This window comes from Carcharhinus amblyrhynchos, chromosome 8 (genome assembly GCF_965287045.1).
Source record: "Carcharhinus amblyrhynchos chromosome 8, sCarAmb.v2.hapA, whole genome shotgun sequence".
Taxonomy (NCBI): Eukaryota; Metazoa; Chordata; class Chondrichthyes; order Carcharhiniformes; family Carcharhinidae; genus Carcharhinus; species Carcharhinus amblyrhynchos.
In genome coordinates, this window is record NC_137331.1 from 83,003,935 (window position 1) to 83,025,489 (window position 21,555).

General features: G+C 38.6%; 1 protein-coding gene across 4 annotated transcripts in view; it reads left to right on the forward strand.

The window, feature by feature from the left end:
- wwp1 (WW domain containing E3 ubiquitin protein ligase 1) overlaps positions 1-21,555 on the forward strand; it is a 180,632-nt gene that overhangs the window by 78,161 nt on the left and 80,916 nt on the right. For 3 of the 4 annotated variants that reach the window (XM_080194352.1, XM_080194353.1, XM_080194350.1), the window contains exons 3-6: positions 15,840-15,978; positions 16,825-16,949; positions 17,618-17,755; positions 17,868-17,934. In XM_080194352.1, coding sequence (XP_080050478.1) covers positions 15,840-15,978; positions 16,825-16,949; positions 17,618-17,755; positions 17,868-17,934 — 469 coding nt within the window. The remainder of the gene's footprint in view (positions 1-15,839; positions 15,979-16,824; positions 16,950-17,617; positions 17,756-17,867; positions 17,935-21,555) is intronic. The other variant, XM_080194351.1, reaches the window with a different exon arrangement.

Consider the following 21,555-nt stretch of genomic DNA (forward strand, 5'->3'; position numbering starts at 1 on the left):
TAGCTATAAGAATGACTTGAATTATCCGAATATTATCTGAGATAGTAATAGTATAAAAGGTAGAGTGGGGAAAAGTTTGTGAAGTGTATTTTGAAAATCTTTCTAGATCAGTATGCTCCTGCCCCAAAAAGAAAGGGGACATTGCTTTGTCTGGTTCTGGAGAATAAGGCAGGGGTGATATGAATGAAGTGTTAGTTTGGAAACATTTAGGAGACAAGTCTATATGATCATAAGATTTAGTTAGCCATGGAAAAGAAGAAATTTAGATTAAAATTAATTAATTGGGAGAGGGACAATATCAGCAGGATGAGAACAATTCTGGCATAGGTACATTGGAATTAAAGGTTGGCAGGCAAAATTGTAATGGAACAGTTAAGGAAGAGATGGTTTGGGATATAGTGAGTTACATTCCCACAAGAGAGAAAGGTAGGAAAAATAATGTTATCACTTCCTGGAACATGGAAGAGATGGACAGTTTGAGGAAGCAGAAAAAGGATGGGTATGACAGATCTCACAACAAAAGCAGAAAATGTTGGAAAATCTGAGATTTGACAGCATCAGGGTGTGAAAGGAGAACCTGAAAAGAGTAACAGATGATCCTAGTCGGGTAGGGAGAAGCATAGATAATGGTAATTGAAAAAAGACGAGGTATAAAGAAAATTTGAAAAATGAAATACTGGGAAAAATGGAAATAAAATAAACAAATAAATACATTGATGGGAATTAGGTAAAGGTGAAGGAGAAAGTTTGTGGCCTGAAGTTGTTGAATTCGATGTTAAGTCCAGAAGGCTGCAACATCGGAAGATCAGGTGCCCTTCCTCTAGTTTATGTTGGGCTTCACTGGAACATTGCAACAAACCAAAGGTGGACATGTGGATATGACAACAGGAGGATGTGTTAAAATGGCAAGTGACAAGAAGGTCTGGCTCATGCTTGCAGACAGACTGAAGGTGTTCTGCAAAGTAGTCAGCGTTTGGTCTCTCCGATGTAGAGTAGAGCAGCAAATGCAAAAGACCAGATTAAAGGAAGTGCACTTTAAGCGTTGCTTCACCTGAAGAGAATCTTTAGGTCCTTGGATGGAGAGCAGGGAGGAGTTAAAGAGGCAGTTATTGCATCTTCTGCAATTATATGGGAAGATGCCATGAAAAAGGGGTGTGATGGAGGAGTGGATCAGGGTATTTCAGTGGGCTTGTGATGGATACTAGTGGACGGTCTATCTCCAGAAATGGAGACAGAGAGGTCAAGGAAGGGAAGGGAAGTATCGGAGATGGACCATGTGAAATTGATAGAATGATGGAAATCAGAAGTGAAATTGGTAAATCTTTTTCAGGTCCAGATGAGAGTATGAAGCAGCACCAAAATAGGGTAGAGTGTTCCAGTAAAACAGTTGTCGGAGGAAGCCTGAATAGGATTGGAATAAGGAATGTTCCACATAACCTATAAAGAGACAAGAGTAAGTAAGAGGCTGGGAGAGATCCAGGTGGAGGGAGAATGCTAGAGTCGAGTGAGAGAATCTGTTAAACAGGAGTGGACTCCTGCCCAAAGAAGTGAGCACAGAGATGAAATTCATTGAGATGGGGCCATAAGGGTATCAAGCCAAGTCCTTTGCAAAGTAAAGCATGATAGAGCCTCAAGAGTGGGGAAGGTCAGAGGGTATGTTGAAAACGTGGCAAGGACTGGGGTTGAACGGAATGGTGTTCATCATGCAACAGGACTGCAACATCCATCAAGTTATAAGCATCATTGTTACTTCAAAGGGTTTTGTGTAATTTGGCACAATCATTGCTGGTCAAAATTGCATTCAGCCTTTCAAAAGAGTCTTGCCATTCCCTGACCATACTACCTTCGCTTTCTTTTGTAGCAAGTCTGTCAGCCGAGTTGAAATTTGAGACAAATTTGCAGTAAAATGCACACATCCCTCATGGTCTCTCGCTTAGTTTTACATGCAGGGAACTTTACCAATGCCTGCACTTTTGCTGTTTTTGGCACACTTATCTTTGCCCAATTGTATGCCCAAGATATGCTACCCATGCTTTTGCAAACTCATTTTCGAAGAGGTTTATTACTGGATGAGCTGACTAGTTTTCTAAACTGAGCTTCTGAAGTTGTAAGTGGCCCTTCCAAGCTTCACTATATATAACTACATCGTAAAGACAAATCACAGTTAGAAACACTGACCACTGCTTGGTTCTCTGAAAAGTTGCTGGGGCCTTTTTGTTTTAGCCCGAAAGGCATCACTCGGCATCGGAAAAGACAGCCTTCTCTGACAAAGGCCAAAATTTCTTTTAACTTGGAATGGAACCTGACAATATCCCTTCAGCAAATCCTGTTTTGGTAAGAAATAAGGCACTGACTGCTAGCTCTGTCAACACAGTTTTCCGAGTGAGAATTGGGAAGCAGTCTTTTTTTTTGTTGCTGCAGTTGACTTTTCTGTAGTCTCTGCAGAATATGGTTGAACCATCCGGATTAGGCTCCAACACAGCTTGGAAATTCCAGTAGCTTTAACCGGGTTCAGATGGGTGATTTTCAAAAATGAATTGGATCTTTGCTTTAACTGTCGCCTGTTTCTTTGGACTTCGGTTTAGAACGGAGCTGAGGAGGAACTTCTTCACTCAAAGGGTGGTGAATCTCTGGAATTCTCTGCCCGTTGAAGTGGTGGAGGCTTCCTCGCTAAATATTTTTAAGACGCGGGTTGATGGGTTTTTGATAGGAGAGGGGATTAAGGGTTATGGGGAGAGGGCGGGAAAGTGGAACTGAGCAGCGACAGATCAGCCATGATCTTATTGAATGGCGGGGCAGGCTCGAAGGGCTGGATGGCCTACTCCTGCTCCTATTTCTTATGTTCTTATGTTCTTAAGTAGTAAGGATGCTGTTTCATATGAGAGGATTCTCCGTAGTATTTTGGCTTTGGTTGTGCATCTTAGTTTGTCTGTACAAATTCCTTTGAATGTTGTTGGTGCCCTCGAACTTGGATCAACTGATGGCGTGAGCGAAGAAACCTAAATTCTGTAGTTATTGCATAACAAATCTCTTTTATTGTAGTGTACCAAGTTACCACAAAATTATACCAGACATTCTTTACATGCGAAGTAACTATCCTCTGATTTACTCCTTCATACACTCAAGTATTCAAAATATATTAAAACTTTACAAAATATCCAAACTCATGAATTGAACTGAGAGATACTACCCATGGCGAGGCAAACTGATCAGTTTCAATGTCTCAAAGTCCCAGACTTGGGGTCTTGCTTCTACAGTGGTCAGTAGTTAATCCTGGGTTATAGCTGTTGACACTGCTGTGTCTCTTCTCCTTATTGAGATGGTACTGGTCACGTTTCCAATCACATACTCCAATGACAGCCAGCCTGTCGTTTTAGTGGTCTTACCTATACTCCCTTTCTTAGTCCATTTCTCCTCATTCTTTCTTTTTCTCTACCCCTGTCTCTCATCTCTCTCAGACCTTTCAGCTTTGTCCCTTTTAAGTTCAAGTTCTAGAGTCTCTTGCCTTCTGCCTGCTCCCTTTGAAGAATTCTCTTTTTTCCTTCGCCCAAAATTCTCATTTCAATTCTCATTTCTTCTGTTCTAACTGAAAGTATGCTGATATAAACTTGTTTCCTTCCTATTCTACAGCTTCCTATGGTTATTTCACTTCCATATTCAACTTTTTGGCAACTAGTTTCGAAGCTCAACTTTCTTAGCTCTCACTCTAACTTCTACCTGTAACTCTTCCATGGCATTTGCCAATTGTGCAACAGTTCCTATCATTAAAGAACCACAATATAATGCTAGTTACTTCAAAAACCCATTTGCAGTAGAAGTAGTCATTCTGCTAATATAAACTTTAATATAGAAGCAAAATGATTCTTACCATTTACTCTTTACCCTTTCCCAACTATTATCAGTTTACAATCTCACATTTTTGTCTTGGATCAAATCCCTCAACCTCCCAATTATATGTTACGACTGAGATGAGAGGAGTGCATTGTCTGTCTCTAGTTATATTATTCCATGTGTATGGGTCTGTGCTACTTAATGAATAGTTGATTTACTGTGAAAAATGCTTGCTTAATTTTTTTCTACTTTATTCTGTTTAACCCATATTCCGACTGAGATGGGAGGAAAGCACTCTCTCTGCCTATAGATTGACTACTCCCATGGGTCACAACATATCTTTAAATGTGGAAGTGGCAAGGCAGATGGATAAGGTAGTCAAGAAAGCATACAGTGTGCTTGCCCTCATTGGTCGGGGCATAAAAATTGGCAGGTCATCCTGCAGCTGTACAGAACTTTAGTTAGGCCTCATTTAGAATATTGTGTACAATTCTGGTCATCACACTATCAGAAAGGTGTGGATGCTTTGCAGAGGGTACAGAAGAGGTTTACCAGGATGTTGCCTGGTCTGGAGGGTATTAGCTCTGAGGAAAAGTTGAATGAAGTTGGTTGTTCTGGAACGATGGAGGTTGAGGGGTAACCTGATAGAGGTTTACATGATTATGCGTGGCATGGACAGAGAGGATAGTCAGATGCTCTTTCCTAGGGTAGGAAAGTCAAGTACTAGGGGGCATGGGTTTTAAGTTGCATGGGGAAAGGTTAAAGGGGACATGCAAGTTTTTTACACAGAGGGTTCAGACAAGGGAAGATCAAAAGGAAAAAAGCAGCATATCAGAGGCAAGTTCACCCAGTGCGTGGGAGCTGTTTCAGCAGTGCAGCCCATAGCAGCAAACTGTGTCAACTCCCAACGGTTTGTGTTGGAGAAAGCCTGTTTGAGAAGTTTCTATCCAAAGTCAGAAGCAACCCGAAAGATATATGTGTCTTGTGTGATAACTATTACTGGATTTTGCTCATGGATTTACAACCTATGGGATGTTGTTTAGGGAGGTTTAGCTCTGAAGTGAGGAAAATAGAAGGATTTGGAACTGGGTAAATTCAAAGAAGTCATGATGTGGGTATGCCGGCGTTGGACTGGCGTAAACACAGTAAAAAGTCTGACAACACCAGGTTTTAGTCCAGCCTATTTATTTGATAATATACATTATCAAATTTGATAATATACATTATCAAATAAATAGGTTGGACTAAAACCTGGTGTTGTCAGACTTTTTACTAAATTCAAAGAAACCATATATAGCCATTGATATAATTAAGTATATTTTCAGTGACTTTCTTATGTCTTTTACTGTTTAATAAACATGTTTGACATGATTAATGCCATCACAAAAATGTCTGTGACTTGCTTCACTGGTCTTCACATCTTTCTCTACATTATGCCAAGTTGCAAAATACAGTTGAGAGAAAATCTTCCACATTTCTGTCCGGGGATTTGGAGTACCCTCGCGTTTAATATCATCTGTGGTCTTTAAAATCTTTGTTTGTAAAATTCTGTCTTTTTCAGGAACAATATCTTTAAAAACATTATTCTTCCAGAATGATTTTAGTCCTTGAAAAATGAGCCATTTTCCATGCTTTAAGGATTTATAACATCATTAATTATTTTTCGGTTATATGTAATGACAGGTGCCTGTTAATCAGTTATATTAAATATATAAATATATATTCAAATATTAGTATCACTATAATACAACTATAAATTATTACAGGATTATGATATTGTAATTTGTTATTAGATTAGCAGTAGTTCATAGCATTCAATCTGAATTTGATTAAGCAGAAGTAATAAGACTGCCTTCAAGTTTATTTTTGATTATTTTCATACTGGGAAAAAGTCAGCTATGTGCATTCCACTTTGTGCATGTTTTATGTCATCTAAAATATAGTCAAATTACTTATGCAAAAGTGTGACTTTCAGGTCCTTTATTTTTGTCATTATTAGGTGGATGTTTTAGGGGTTTTGCTCTTTAAACTCAGGATCTTATTGCTGATATTTGTACTTTTTCATTTTTTTTTGTTCTAAGTTCAACATCAAGCATTCCAAGGTTTGGCATAATTACCACAACCAAGAGCCCAGCATTATCTGTCCACTGCTGTAATGAGATACCTTAATTCCAATTTTGTGGTATGCCTGTTTCACCATTGTAAATGCTCTAATTCCCATACAAATTGTACTAAATTGTCATCCCCCAGTAAAACATTTCTTTGTCTATTAATATCTGGATAAAGACTTCCCAATCTCATTTTGTTTAGCATCCTTACAGCAACTACTTTCAATCCGTGATGTGGATGAATTTGAATTTGGGGGTTTCAGGGACAATGAAAAAGTGTTAGCCTATTGCTCTACCCATTTTGCTGGCTTACTAGACTTCAACCAAAGTACAATTAGAATAACTGAGAATAACAGTCCTCCAGACAATAACTTGAAACCAGGTTATTAAACTAATTTATGACATTGCTTAGCTATTGATCACACTGTTCTCATTTTTGCAATGTTATCACAGAATTGTTTTGTTCTCTAAATTAGTTTAATTGCATCCAACGTTTGACTTGTATTACTACGTTTAAACTGACATACTGTTGTGTTGATATTGAGTAACTCCCATGATTTCCATACAAACAGAAATAGAAGCATTGTAATAATAAATGACTGAATGAGACAGTTTTCACCCTAAATAACAACTGTTTTAGGCTACTCTGAATGAATAAATCTTAAGCAAGCTGTACAATCGCAAAGTCTGAACAAAAAGCAGCTTTCACTTAATGTTGCAAAATTTTTTCCATTGTTATATGATATTGCTAACTGATGTTTTGGAGGCCTGGCTCACTTGTCAGTAGGAATAGAAGAACATAGGAATATCAGTAGGCCAGCCAGCCCTTCAAGCGAGCTCTGCCATTCAATAAGATTATGGCTGATCTCGATTATGGTCTCAACTCCACTTTCATGTTTGTCCCCCATAACCACTTTCTCCCTGTGTATGAAAACACTAACTCAGCCTTAAATAAATGCAGTGACCCCCCCCGCCCCGCCAAATTCTACTGGGGAAGGGATACATACTAATAACCTTCTGAGAGAAACGTATTCACCACGTCACCATATTAAAAGGATGACCTCTTATTCTTAAACTCTGTCCCCTATTTCTAATCTTGCCCATATGAGAATACATCCACCCAGCGACCCTATCAAGTCAGCTCAAAATCTGATCTGTTTCAATTAGATCACCTCCTTTTTATGAACTCCAATGGGCTTAGGCCAAACTTGTTCAATCTTTCTTCTAAGGCAAGCCCTTCATCCCAAGAATGAGTTGGAAGTGAACTTTAGAGTGTAGAACAGAAGCATTCTATCAGAAGTGATGTTAGGGGTAAGTTTTTCACTCAGAGGGTGGTGAGTGAATGGAATCGGCTGCCGTCAGTGGTGGTGGAGGCGAACTCGCTGAGGTCTTTTAAAAGACTTCTGGATGAGTATATGGAATTTAATGCGATTGGGGGTTATAGATAGGTCTATAGATTGGTAGGTGTTGATGTGATCGGCGCAACTCGTGGGCCGAAGGGCCTGTTTGTGCTGTAGTGTTCTATGTTCATTATAGTGTAGAAGATGACTATCCTATCTATATCCTATATCCTATCCTATACATTACCCTATCTTGTCTATACAGGCGCTCCGAAGAACCAGTTTATGCACTGCCATTCCCCTATCCTCTTGCCACATCCCTACATACTCTTTTTTAGTTAATAAGAAAATACAGAAAAATTTACAACACACAAGCAAGTCACCTTTGCTTATCATGTCTGGGCATCATGTGCAGGCATGTACAACTAATACATTGTGAAAATGATGGTGTGACCATGTCTTTGTGAAATGGTAGGAATTAGGTGAATCTGAAATGTGTGCAAATGAATAAATGTTCCAGTTATTAAGGTAATTTTTCAGGGAAGTGATGGTCTGACTTAATTTGTTTAAATCCAAATGTTAGTTTTACAGATTAAAAATACACCAAATGTGATGCAGAAAAATACTTATGATGTCAAGGAATTAAGGTTAAAGTTCTGTTTTTTGTGAAGGGCATGTCAATTCTGCTTGATACTATATCTAGAAGTCTACCACCAAGTTTATTCCCATCTTCTGGCTTCCTTGCACTCACTTTTATATCCTGCAAAACAAATTAAGAAACACTGACTGAACTTCGACCTTAAATGACAAATATTCTACTACTACTTGTTTTTATTTGTCTTAAGCTTATGATCAGCCTGTCTTGTGTTGTTAGCTGTTTAATGACTGGCAAATATTTTGGGGCTGTTGGTAAGCCTCTTGACTGTCTTTGGTAGGTTTGGAAACATTTAATCTGATTTGTACTGTTATACTGCTGAACCATAGAGAAGGACTGAGTTTACGGAAGATTACTTTTAATAAATTTGGTTCTCCTCTGCATTAAAAGAGATTAATATTGCAGTATGATATTACTTTGTGAACAATAATCTCAATTCCTTGTATTATTTTGAAAACTTCTAGTCAGATTGGCAATGGACTGATCAAATGCCTTTGCCAAACAAAAATACTGGGAGCCTTCTGCGCTTACTTGTAAAATTTGATAACATTGGGTTGGATTTTAACTTGTCTATCTCTGTGGAGGTGGTAGAACATAAGGGACCCGGAAGTCAGATTCCTTCGCATGCGTGTTATGTCATTCTTGGGTTTCTTGCTCGGAAACCAACCTGATTGACAGTCCAGAGGGAGCCGTAAAAGGAGGACTGATCAATCCATACCTCAGGTGTAGAGTTGGTAGGCAGCCATCATTTTTAAACAGTGACCTTACTGAACAGTTCTAGATTCTCCTAAAAGAGGAAACATCCTTTCCACATTCACCTATTAATACCCCTCAGTTTCAATCAAGACACCTCTTCCTCTTCTAAGCCCTAGTGAACATAAACCTAACCTCTCCCAACTTTCTGCATAAGACAACCCACCCGTTCCTGATACACAGACTCATAAGAACATAAGAAATAGGAGCAGGAGTAGGCCATCTAGCCCTTAGAGCCTGCCCCGCCATTCAATAAGATCATGGCTGATCTGTCGCTGCTCAGTTCCACTTTCCCGCCCTCTCCCCATAACCCTTAATCCCCTCTCTTATCAAAAACCCATCAACCCGCGTCTTAAAATATTTAGCGAGGCAGCCTCCACCACTTCAACGGGCAGAGAATTCCAGAGATTCACCACCCTTTGAGTGAAGAAGTTCCTCCTCAGCTCCGTTCTAAACCGCCCCCCTTTTATCTTGAGGCTGTGCCCCCTAGTCCTACTGTCTTTTTTGAGCGGGAAGAGTCTTTCCACCTCTATCCTATCCATCCCATTCATCATCTTATACGTCTCAATGAGATCTCCCCTCATTCTTCTAAACTCTAACGAGTACAAGCCCAGTTTATTCAGCCTCTCCTCATAGCTCAACCCCCTCAACTCCGGTATCAGCCTAGTAAACCTCCTCTGCACTCCCTCCAAGGCCAAAATATCTTTGCGCAGGTGCGGCGCCCAAAACTGCACACAGTACTCCAGCTGTGGCCTCACCAATGCCCTATCCAGATGTTGTCTTACAGTGCTCCAGATAACTGTAGCATTGTGTGACTCCAGATGCACAGCAAGTGGTTGAATCTTAAATGCCCTTAGGTATGGGCAATAAGTGCTGGCCCATGCAATGATGCCCACATCACAGGAATAAATAAAGAAAAAGCTTTGGACCGGCTAGGATTGTATCCACTGGATTTTGAAGAGGAAGAAGCAACTTAACTGAAACATAAGATCCTGGGGAGGACTTGCCAGGATGGATGTAGAAAGAATGTTCCCACTTGAAACAGAATCTAGAACTAGGGGTGATGTTTAAAAATAAGGGGTTGCCCTTTGCAGACAAAGTTGAGGATTTTTTTTCTCTCTGAGGGATGGTGGAATTCTCTTTTGGTTGAGGCAGAGTCTGAATATTTTTAAGGTGGATGTATATAGATTCTTGATAAACAAGAGGGTGTATGACTATGTGCGTGGACTGGAATGTGAAGTTGAGGTTAAAATTAGGTCAGCCACGATCTTATTGAATAGTGGAACAGGTTTGCAGGGCTAGGTGGACTACTCCTGCTCCTAATTTCAATGTTCATATCAGAATATCAAATTATCTGGTCACTATCACGTTCTGGAAACTTGCTGTGCACAAATTGGCTACCATGATTCCTATCTTACCATCTTACTGAAACATACAAGTACTTAAGAAGCACTTCATTGGCTGTAGAGTTTTTTGGGGCCTTTTGTGATCATGAAAAATGCCATAATGTTATAATTCCGGTCAGAACTCCAAAGTGTTTTATGAAGTCCACCTGGATTATAAATTTTGAATTTTTAATTTGGCTAGGGTAAGCGTGAGATGTTTCACTTCAGATATGATTCAAATGACCCACTAGGGAGCTTTTATTGAACAAAGTTATTTACGAATATAGTCAGCAATAACTTTAACCAATTACAAGAAAAAAAGATATTGTGTAAACCTGAACTCTATGAAATGTTCCAAACAAACAAATTCCCCTGTAAATGTACACCTGCAGCAGGTTTAGCACAAAAAATACGAATGCTCACATGATGCTGTAACTTAGTCCTTTGGTTGGAGAATTGAAACTCTGACATCCCAGCCTTGTAACTTCCTGCAGCCCTTGAGGTAGAGATAATGCCACTACTGGCCTCTAATTTTCAGCCTGCAAACTATTGCAAAAGAGACAATTCTCACTCTAGGTGGGCAAGAAGACCTGCTTCCACCTAGCCAGCAGAATTTGCAATACCACGCAGAGTAAGAGAGAAACACTGCTTTTCAGTCTGATACCCAAACACCTTCTAAACAAAAACAGCAGCCAGCAGTTCAAAACTGAAAATGAAAGAACTCCTGTCACCTGACCTTCAATCATTCTTCCCCCAGACAACACAAAAGGTTGTAATATCCCAAACGCTGCATGAGACCGAGAGCATAAATAAACAAAACCCATTTAAACCACCGAAGCAGCAATAAAAGGACTTTTAAGCAGACAGCTCAACAACGATGAAAAGAGAACCTGCTTACAAACTGCAGAGAACGTGATTTAAAAATATACATTTCTTAAAGGCTCACTGGCATCATAATATAAATGTAAATGTATCTTTCTTTGTATGAAATCTATCTACTGAACCCTTCTATTTAGGTAATTGCTTTCTAACATTGATATAAGTGGCAGTGCTTCGGATGTTTTGAAGTGCTTTGCTACTTCCAATACCATTTATTGAATGTGGCAAGTATGAGAAATTGTTTTTAATTTTGTACTACAGTTGAGTGCTTTCATGATTTAACTGATGGCAATCACAAGTTTTGGAATTGATGAGCAAAGCTCTGAGTGGTATCAATCATTAACACTGTCAGTAGATTTATCCACGGTCTGTTGATGCAGAATGTAGTAATAGTGAATCGGAGAGAGACTGTCAATGTTACCAGTGGATGGATACCTTTTACCAATTAGAGAACAGTCACTTACAGTCTGTACAAACTAAAATCATATGATTCAGTAAATTAAAGAATTCATTACGGAAAAAGGTGAAACAGAAATGTTAACAAGTGCTTTGAAACTTTCACCTCCGTATGTTATGAAATGAATCTATTTGGACTTGCAACCAGCAGTACAAATCAGTTCACAACAGAGATGCTTTTCTTTCAAAAATATTCAAAGTTATGAAGTTTAATGTTAATTTTGTTATTTGACGTTGAAGAATGTTTTCTACTTTAAATAAAACATTGCACTGTTAATTGTAATTGTACCTTTTAATGTTATCATTGTGGCATTAATGGCTGCTTCCTTTTTCAATATACTGAAATAATAAGCATTTCCTTAAAATGTGCTTGTTTTTCAGACACTATTTTCATGCATTCCTTATAAGATACAGGTAGATAATCAGGCTAATTCCATGGATGACTAATATTTTGCAAAATATTTTAATATAGATCATGATTATACAATTAATGAAACTATGGTTCACTTAACAAGGTCCTAAGGTTGGCAAGAAACCGCTGTTCTAATTGTACAGGTTGCAGTGAGCCACTGTATAATGTCTGTCCCATGATTTTGCCAGGAAGCTTATATTGCTAAAGTATCCATTTGATAAACACAGGAGAATTGGAAATGTACCTGACTGTAAGAGTAGGCTCATCGCTTTCAATGTGGCAAAGCTATTTAGAAAGCTAGCAGAATGTTAGGCTATATACCCAGAATAAGCAGATAGAAATCTACTGAAGTTGTGCTGAGGTTTCACAATGCATTGGTCAGACCACATTTATTATGTATTATAGCATCTAGAACTGAGCAACAGCAAGAAATAACATGTATTAATGCCTTTACTGTAATAAAATGTCCCAAAGTGCTACATGGGAGGATTATCAAGCTGAATTTGACACCAGGCAACATTGGGGAATATTAGAGCAGACTTTTGTCAAAGATGTGGATTATAAGAAGTGTCTTAGGAGCAAAAAGTTAGACAAGTAGAGAGGTTTAGTGAAGGACATGTAGAGCTTATGTTCTCAGAAGCTGAAGGCACAGATGTCAATGCTAGAGTGAATAGCATTAAGGACACTGAAGAGGCTCGGATTAGTGAACTACAGATTACTCGCGAAGTTATAGGACTGGAGAAAGCTGCAGAATCAAAGCCATGAAGGGATTTAAAGACAAAGATGTGAAATTTAAAATTGCTTATCCAGGAGCCAATGTAGGCCAGTGAGAATGGGCGATAAATTGGGTCTTGGTGCGAGTTAGGATGCAGGCAGCAGAATTTTGGATAAACTTGCATTTAGGTAGGATGGAAAATAAGGCCAGTCAGGAGTGCATTGGAATAATGAAATCTAGAAGTAAATATGACATTGAAAAGAGTTTCAACATCAAATGAGTCGAGAATGAAGTTGGGCGAGAGGTTGGGAATACACAGTCTTAGTGTAGATGCAAATATGTGATCTGGCAACTAAAACCCACCATACTTGGAGCCATTCCAGAGCAAGAAGTTAATGTTGAATATATACAAGACACTAGTTAGATCTCAGCTAGAATATTGTATACTATAGGAAGGATGTGAATGCATTGGAGAGAGTGTAGAAGAGGTTTACAAGAATGCTTCCAGGGATGAGAAACTTCAGTTATGAGGATAGATTGGAGGGGTTGGCACTGTTATTCTTGGAGAGAAGAAGATTGAGCAAATTTAATAAAGATGCTCAAAATCATGAGGGGCTGAATAGAGTAGATAGGGAGAAACTGTTACAGCTCATAAAAAGGATCAAGAACGAGAGGGCATGGATTTAAAGTGATTTTCAAAAGAAGCAATTGTGTTGTCAAAAAAAGTCTTTTTCACTCAACAAATGGTTTGGCTCTGGAATGCAGTGCCTAGAAGTGTAGTGGAGGCAAGTTCAATCAAGACGTTCAAGAGGGCTTGGAGAATTATTTGAATTTTCACATTTTCCATTGACTCCGCTATCTTTTCTTCCACCGATATATTATCTTAAGCTTGTTTTGGTCAAATAAGATGTCTAGATTGTGAATGGTCTGGTTTAACCTTGGACAGTTCAGGTGTGGAGCTTGTAGTGTTATCAAAATCAGTGGCTTCCCTATTCACAGAATATTATTCAAAGTAAGACAAGAAAGTAGGACTTAGTGATATATTTGAATGAATGAAAATTAAATGAAAAAAATCATTAAAATCAGTTTTAGCCAGAGTAATGAACGATTGGAATAATCTGCCAAAACCTTTAGAGGTGTTTAAAGTACTGTTAAATACGAACATAGAAATTAGAAGCAGGAGTACACAATTTAACCCTTCGCGTCTGCTCCGCTATTCAATCAGATCATGGCTGATCTCTTCCTGGTCTCAAATCCACCTACTTATCTATTCCCCACATCCTTTTAATCCATTTTTAAATCAGAAATGTATCAATTTCCTTCTTGAAACCATTTAATGATTCAGACGCCACAGGGCTATGTGGCAGCAAGTTCCACAAATTCACCGTCGTCTGTGAGAAGTAGTTCTTCAATCTCAGTTTTAAATCTATCGCCTCTCAACCTATACCTGTGACCTCTTGTTCTAGATTGCTCCATAAGGGGAAATATTTGACCTCCATTTACTTTAGCAATCCCTTCTAGTATTTTAAATACCTCGATTAGATCCCATCTCATTCTTCTAAACTCCAGCAAGTACAAGCCCAAAGTGTTTAATCTCTCCTCATATGTCAACCCTTTCATCCCAGGAATCAATCTGGTAATCTCCTCTAAACTGCCTCCAATGCTGCCATGTCCTTCCTCAAATAAGGAGATCAAAACTGGACACAGTACTCCAGATGTGGTCTCACCAACACCCCATACAATTGCAACGGCACTTCCCTACTTTTAGACTCCAGTCATTTTGCAATAAATGCTAATATTCCATTTGCTATTTTTGTTATGTGCTGTACCTGCATGCTGACTTTCTGCAATTCATGAACAAAGACACCTAGATCCCTCTGCCCAGATGCAGTTTGAACTTGCTTTCCAGTTAGATAATTTGCCTTTCCGTTCTTTCAGCCAAAATGGATAACCTCACACTTATCATCATCAGCCTCTATCTGCCAAATTTTGGCCCATTCTCCTTGCCTACCGATACCCATCTGTAAAATATTATCCCCTTTTCACTGCCTTTGTTCCCACCTATTTTAGTATCATCTGCAAATTTGCAATGTTACACTCTGTCTTGTCTGCAGATCATTTACATAGATTATAAACAGGGTGGTGCGATTTGAGTCTTTCATTATCCTTGACCTTTGTTGTTTTCTTACACTTGCTTGGCTTCCTGGCATCAGGCAAGATTATCATACTTTTATCATACAGTCAGTCCCCACTTTAAGTTGAACCGTTCGAAGTTATTCCTCTTTAACATTAATCAGTTAATAGGGCACCTATTTGCATTTGGTGCCGGGATTTTGTTTTAGTATTGTTTCGAACCGACCTAGGGTTGTTTGACCTGATTGGAGTCATTTTGGAGTGGCATCTCCCATGTACTGACCCCTTCGTTGTTGCTGACGTTCCCTTTCACCAATCATCCTAGTTACTGTTGACCTCCTCTTTTCCTGCCTCTTCAGTTTGTGGGCTACCTCTTGAAGCTCATCTTTCTGCTCTGTGCTACTCATCTTGTCATCACTTACTCATAGGGGGTTAGGGGAATGACAGAGATGGCAAGTGAAAGGCAGGAAATGGAAGAGGCGACAAATTGGAAGACCACGGAGCAGGAAAGATAGCATATCAGAGATAAGTAAAGAGAGTTAGCATATTTATTTTATATTTTAACTTTAACTTCATTTTTACTGTGGGAATTCAGCCATGTAAAGTAGTTTAGCTTGCAGATGTAATGTTTCAATCTTTTTACTGATGAGAAAGGTTCTGTAGAACCTAACTACAGCTTTTACAGTTGCTATAATGGAAAAATCTGATTTGATTATCATTTAAAGTTGCACTTTTCCAAAGTGCAACTATAATATTAAACAAGGGTTTAAGTAGAAGAACGTTAATCCAGATTTTCAGTGGAGTACTGATGGTGTTTCTAAATATTTGCATTTATTGCTATTAATGGAAAAGTGTTATGAATTTTGTATCATATATACCTCATTTTTAAAAATAATTGCAGCATACGATATTAATGTATGCTCGGTGAAAGTAGTGGCTTTGCAAAAATATGCATTTTCAGATAATGGGGAATTTTGTTTTAAAGAGTTACAAATGTGGCATGAAGGTTATTTAAGTTGAAACTTTTTCATTACTAAATATCTGATAACAAAGGTCAGTATGAAACAGACCAAATAGAATTTGTTTGTTACAGCTTCTATTCCATCTACTGGGGATATAAGAGATGTACTAAATGCATTTATTTAAATTTGTACCACAATTTTACTTAATAGTTGCTTCTGCAAAACTAAAAAGAAGAAAGAATTGGTTTGGAACTGCAATCTATGTGGAATTATCAGCAGACGGAGAACTAAAGAAATCTGCAAAGTCACATAGTTCTTCCAATCCAAAATGGGATGAGCACTTAACAATGTAAGCACAATTATAAATTAAATAATTAACCTTCTATGGCATTATTTTCAGTATGTAATAATTTTAATATAACTTCTTTGCAATAAGTTAGGAACATATTATTAAAGTAACACAATGAATGGCTCTATGCAACTAGATAAATTCAGTTCTTTGGAATTGTGTAAGGCAAAATAGCAAAATGATGCTTAATTGGAGGATGAATTTTGTTTTTTGGCATTGAATTGAGGCTCTTTTCCCACTAAGCTATTTCAGTAACCTCACTGGCAGGCACATCCTGGCGTTTCCTCCAAGAGCATTATTAGAAACAGCAGGTTTGCAGCCTCACCTGTGCCTTGCCAATTCTCAAAAGCCTAAGTCAGAAAATGGCAGCATAGGCTAAGGATAAGGTGGGGGAGATCCATGAAAGACTAATCAAAGGGGGCCAATCCACGCAGAGGACTTGAGGAACCAACTGCTTCTTACTCTGAACTTGATGTTCTTATGCAGATTTCCTAGTTTTCAGCATGACATTTTTGGCTTTCTGCAGTAAATGGAATATCATTGAGTAGAAGAAAGCTAATATCTGGACTAGGGAGTAACAAAATACATTCACTTTGATTAAGTACTGAACTGTCCCTTTAAGCAATATTCAACCACATCTTCATAGTCAAAATGCCAATGCCACTTATAATTTCTGGAAAAATAATTCCCTTTAGGTACTACAGGAATCTATCTTGTTACCTTAAAATGTTTTAATGCAACCATAGTGCATGCGTATTATCTTTCAGAATAACCATTAATTAAGGTATGATTGAATTAATTATGTCACATAAACATATAATTTGCTGTACTTTGTTTTGTTTGCAGGAACGTAACGCCACATACCAAATTGGAGTTTAAAATCTTGAGCCATCATACATTAAAATCCGACGCTTTACTAGGGAAAGCCACTTTAGACATCAGCCAAGCTTTGGAATTGCACAACAGAAAATGTACGTTTTACAATTAACTTGAGCAATGTAGCTCCTTACTCTAATGTACCACTGAGATGCATTTATGTTGTAGGGTTGCCTGCCATGGGAAGGCTGTATTGCAGGGGGCAATCTTATATTTGTAAGCAGTTCAGCATCAGCTACTGTTCCTCCTCCTCCAACCCTATCCCTCTGACTGTTGCATTTTTTACATTCACCTCTGTTGGCCCTTCATTGATAGCAATGTTTGAGCTGCTCCAAATTCAGGAATTTTTTTCCAAAATTCTCTGCCTCTTCACCCCTTTCCCACTTTTCAGACTTTATATAAAACCCATCTTTGATGTTAACTATTGATCACCCCTCCTAATGTATCCTCCTTTGGCTCAATGGCCTTTTTATTTATTGCTCTTCTTTTGAAGTACTTTGAAGTGTTTTTCTATGTTAATAGAACTATATAAGTACAAGTTATTGCTATTAGTAATAACTTTGTCATTGTCTTAATTATGAATATTTCTAACTAAAAGCTGACATTTCACTGTTATCTTTTGAATGTCCTTTGTAACATCTTAGTTATCTACAACAAGAAATAAAATGCTTTATAATTCTGATTACACAGATAAATTATTGCTGCTGTGCAATTATAAACAACCAGCATTTTACTTTGATATCCCCACTTTGTTTTGGAATAGTGGAGAATGTTAAAGAAGTATTGAAGCTCACGTTGGAAAATAAGAACGGGGTAGTACAAACTGGTGATCTGACTGTTTTCCTCGATGGTATGACAGTGGATCAGGAATCTGTACCTAATGGCACTGCATCAGTAACCAGTGAGTAACCGTTACTAGTCTGATAACTGGTGTAACAAACGTATCTTTATTTCAAATAGTTTTTGAGAATTTGTTTAAAGTAAAACTATTTAACTAAAATTATTTTGCACAGAAGTTCAGCAGAATGGAGATGCCATCCACGTAAATGGAGGTGAATCCTCTACAAGGGCTAGAACAAGGTATGTAAAGACTTTCTTAAGATGTAGCTACGCAAATTCCTGACTGAGACATGGCTATTTTAAATGTGATTTCAGGAACTGAAAATAAATTGCTGCAAAAACATCTGCTGTGAAATCTGAATAAAATGCACGCACTATTTAATGTAATTGAACAGAAAATAAGAAATGATTGATGTTACTGTGAACATGTACAGAAAGTACCCTGCCAACTTGCACCAATTAATTATTATACCATGCTCAATGTTGAAAAATAGCATAACTTTTCTCAAATATTTATAAGAACATAAGGAATAGGAGCAGGAGTAGGCCATCTAGCCCTTAGAGCCTGCCCCGCCATTCAATAAGATCATGGCTGATCTGTCGTGGCTCAGTTCCACTTTCCCGCCCTCTCCCCATAATCCTTAATCCCCTCTCTTATCAAAAACTCATCAACCCGCGTCTTAAAAATATGTAGCGAGGCAGCCTCCACCACTTCAACGGGCAGAGAATTCCAGAGATTCACCACCCTTTGAGTGAAGAAGTTCCTCCTCAACTCCGTTCTAAACTGCCCCCCCTTTATCTTGAGGCTGTGCCCCCTAGTCCTACTGTCTTTTTTGAGCGGGAAGAGTCTCTCCACCTCTATCCTATCCATCCCATTCATCATCTTATACGTCTCAATGAGATCTCCCCTCATTCTTCTAAACTCTAACGAGTACAAGCCTAGTTTATTCAGCCTCTCCTCATAGCTCAACCCCCTCAACTCCGGTATCATCCTAGTAAACCTCCTGTGCACTCCCTCCAAGGCCAAAATATCTTTGCGCACGTGCGGTGCCCAAAACTGCACACAGTACTCCAGCTGCGGCCTCACCAATGCCCTATACAGCTGCAGCAAGACCTCCCTACTTTTATATTCAATCCCCCTCGCTATGAAGGCCAGCATCCCATTCGCCTTCCTGACCACATGCTGCACCTGCAAGCTGGGTTTTTGCGACTCATGCACAAGGACCCTGAGGTCCCTCTGCACCGTCGCCTGCTTCAGTTTTTATAGCTGTTAACTTTAAAAACCTTTAAGAAATGGAGTTTAATGCAGACAAGTGTGAGGTATTGCACTTTGGAAGGACAAACCAAGGTAGAACGTATAGAGTAATTGGTCGGACACTGAAGAGTGTAGTAGTACAGAGGGATCTAGGAATACAGATACATAATTCCCTAAAAGTGGCGTCACAGGTAGATAGGGTTGTAAAGAGTGCTTTTGGAACATTGGCCTTTATAAATCAAAGCATTGAGTATAAGAGTTGGAATGTTATGGTGAGGTTGTATAAGACATTGGTGAGGTCGAATTTAGTGTATTATGTGCAGTTTTGGTCACCTAATTATACGAAGAATATTAATAACGTTGAAAGAGTGCAGAGAAGATTTATAAGGCTGTTGCCAGACTTGAGAAACTGAGTTACAGAGAAAGGTTGAATGGGTTGGGACTTTATTCCCTGGATCGTTGAAGAATGAGGGGACATTTGATGGAGGTGTATAAAATTATGATTGGTGTAGGTAGAGTGAACTTGCAAGCAGGCTTTTTTCACTGAGGCTAGGAGAGAAAAAAAACTAGAGGATGTGGGTTGAGGGTGAAGAGGGAAAAGTTTAAAGGAAATATTAGTGGTGGTGGGGGGGTGTTCTTCACACACAAAGTGGTGGGAGTGTGGTATGAGCTGCCAGATGAAATGGTAAATGCGGGTTCACTTTTAACATTTAAGAAAAACTTGGATAGGTACATGGATGAGAGGGGTGCGGAGGGATATGGTCCAGGTGCAGGTCAGTGGGACTAGGCAGAAAAATGGTTCGGCACAGCCAAGAAGGGCCAAAAGGCCTGTTTCTGTGCTGTAGTGTTCTATGGTTCTAAATGCCTTCAAAATTAATGCAACTCTGATGATGCAAAACTAGAAATAGATTTTTTGAATGATTTATGCAGTTATTTAGGTCGTAAGCAGGTGTGCCGGTAAGAGTTTATCTACTTTGAGAAAATAGACAAAATGAACTAAAACTTTGCAATAACACTACAGATTCAAGTCACACTAAATTGTTACAAGAGTTGTTTAGTAAATGGATAGACAAAATATGGTCAGGGAACTATGAATGGAAAAAATGCAAGGTGAAATTGCTTCTTATGTAGGCAAGTAGTGGAATGTTCTTGTTTTCTCAGTATGCATGCTGTGCAATGGAAACTATTGACCATGATAGTTCAGGGGTTGATTTCATGACGTTGATTTTGTATTTGATTTTTAGATCTGCGTGAACTACATGAAATTAGTTTTAAGACTGTTGCTTGATGGAGCACTCTATTGGCCACTTTCTATTGATAGTCTTTTATAGTAGTGGATATGGCTGTTAGACAGCATTGTGGTTTGAGCTGTATGGAAATCTAAAGTTGTGGTTTGCAATTCCTAACTTATAGTTGCTTTGTCCGAGTTCGACTGCAACCCCATCGTTCAAATTTGCTTACCTCCATTGTATTTTTATAATTAAACATTTGGGAAATTGTATGTTCCCTGGACATATAAATCATAAGGAGTAATTTTGACTTTGGGTGATGGTGTGAAACAGGTGTTATCGATTCAGCTGTGTGTTATACGTCTCTTCCAACTTTTGTTTCCATTGAAATCAATAGAAGTCATGCAATATGGATACAGACAGCTGAATTGGTATTGCTCATTTTATACTATTAACAAAAAACAAAATTGCCTTTATTGGGTGCATTTGGTAATAGCCTGCAGTTTGTTTGAAACTCACTTGTGTTTAGCACAACTAAACCTTTTTCTTGAGCAAAAAAGAAGCCACCTTGTAATGTGTATATAATTTCTTCCCTTTTTATTCTATTTGATGAGAACAACAGGTCTGCCTGACTCCCAGAAATTTGGAAATGAATCTTGGAGGACTTCTGTCTCTCTATTAGTAGGGAGTATCTTGTTCTTAGCCACCTTTCAGAAGGGCCATCACTGAAGTCTAAGTGCAGTTACTTTAAGACTCAAGTTCTTCAGTTTATTCTTCACTTGTCTTTCCATGACGCAGCTTCTGCAAACTTCCCTGACTCTGGCCTGATGTTCATCATTTTCCACGGCTGTTCTTTTTAGCGACCAAGCACTGTGATTTGGGGAGAGGGAACTCCTAAGTGTAGAAATAGGTTGCTAGACTAGGCTAAGGAAGGATTTTTAAAGGATGTTAGTGTACTAAGACAAGGGATCTATTAGATATTTATGTGGGTGAGAGTGATCAACCAGTAGAAGGTACAAAAGCAAGCTGTAGAGTTTGGATGAACTGAAGCTTCTTTATGTTCGCTATGCTGAAAGAAACCTACTTTGAGTCTGAACCTACAGACCTTGCAATTTCTGAATTGGCCAAAGATATAAAAGTTCAGGGTATGCAGAATCTGGAATTGGGCACTGTATTGCTCTGACAACGTCTATACCTTTGTGTATCTACACTCCTGAGTTTTGTGAAACATCAGAGATGCTTGCTATAGACAGGCAAGTGAGAGCCTTACAGATAGTCAAAAATCAGAGCACTGCCATGCAGTTACTATCCTAGTGTAATTTTAAGTCAGATTGTGCTAATCTTCAGTTAATGCCAGTTAAGCTTTGTGCCACGCAG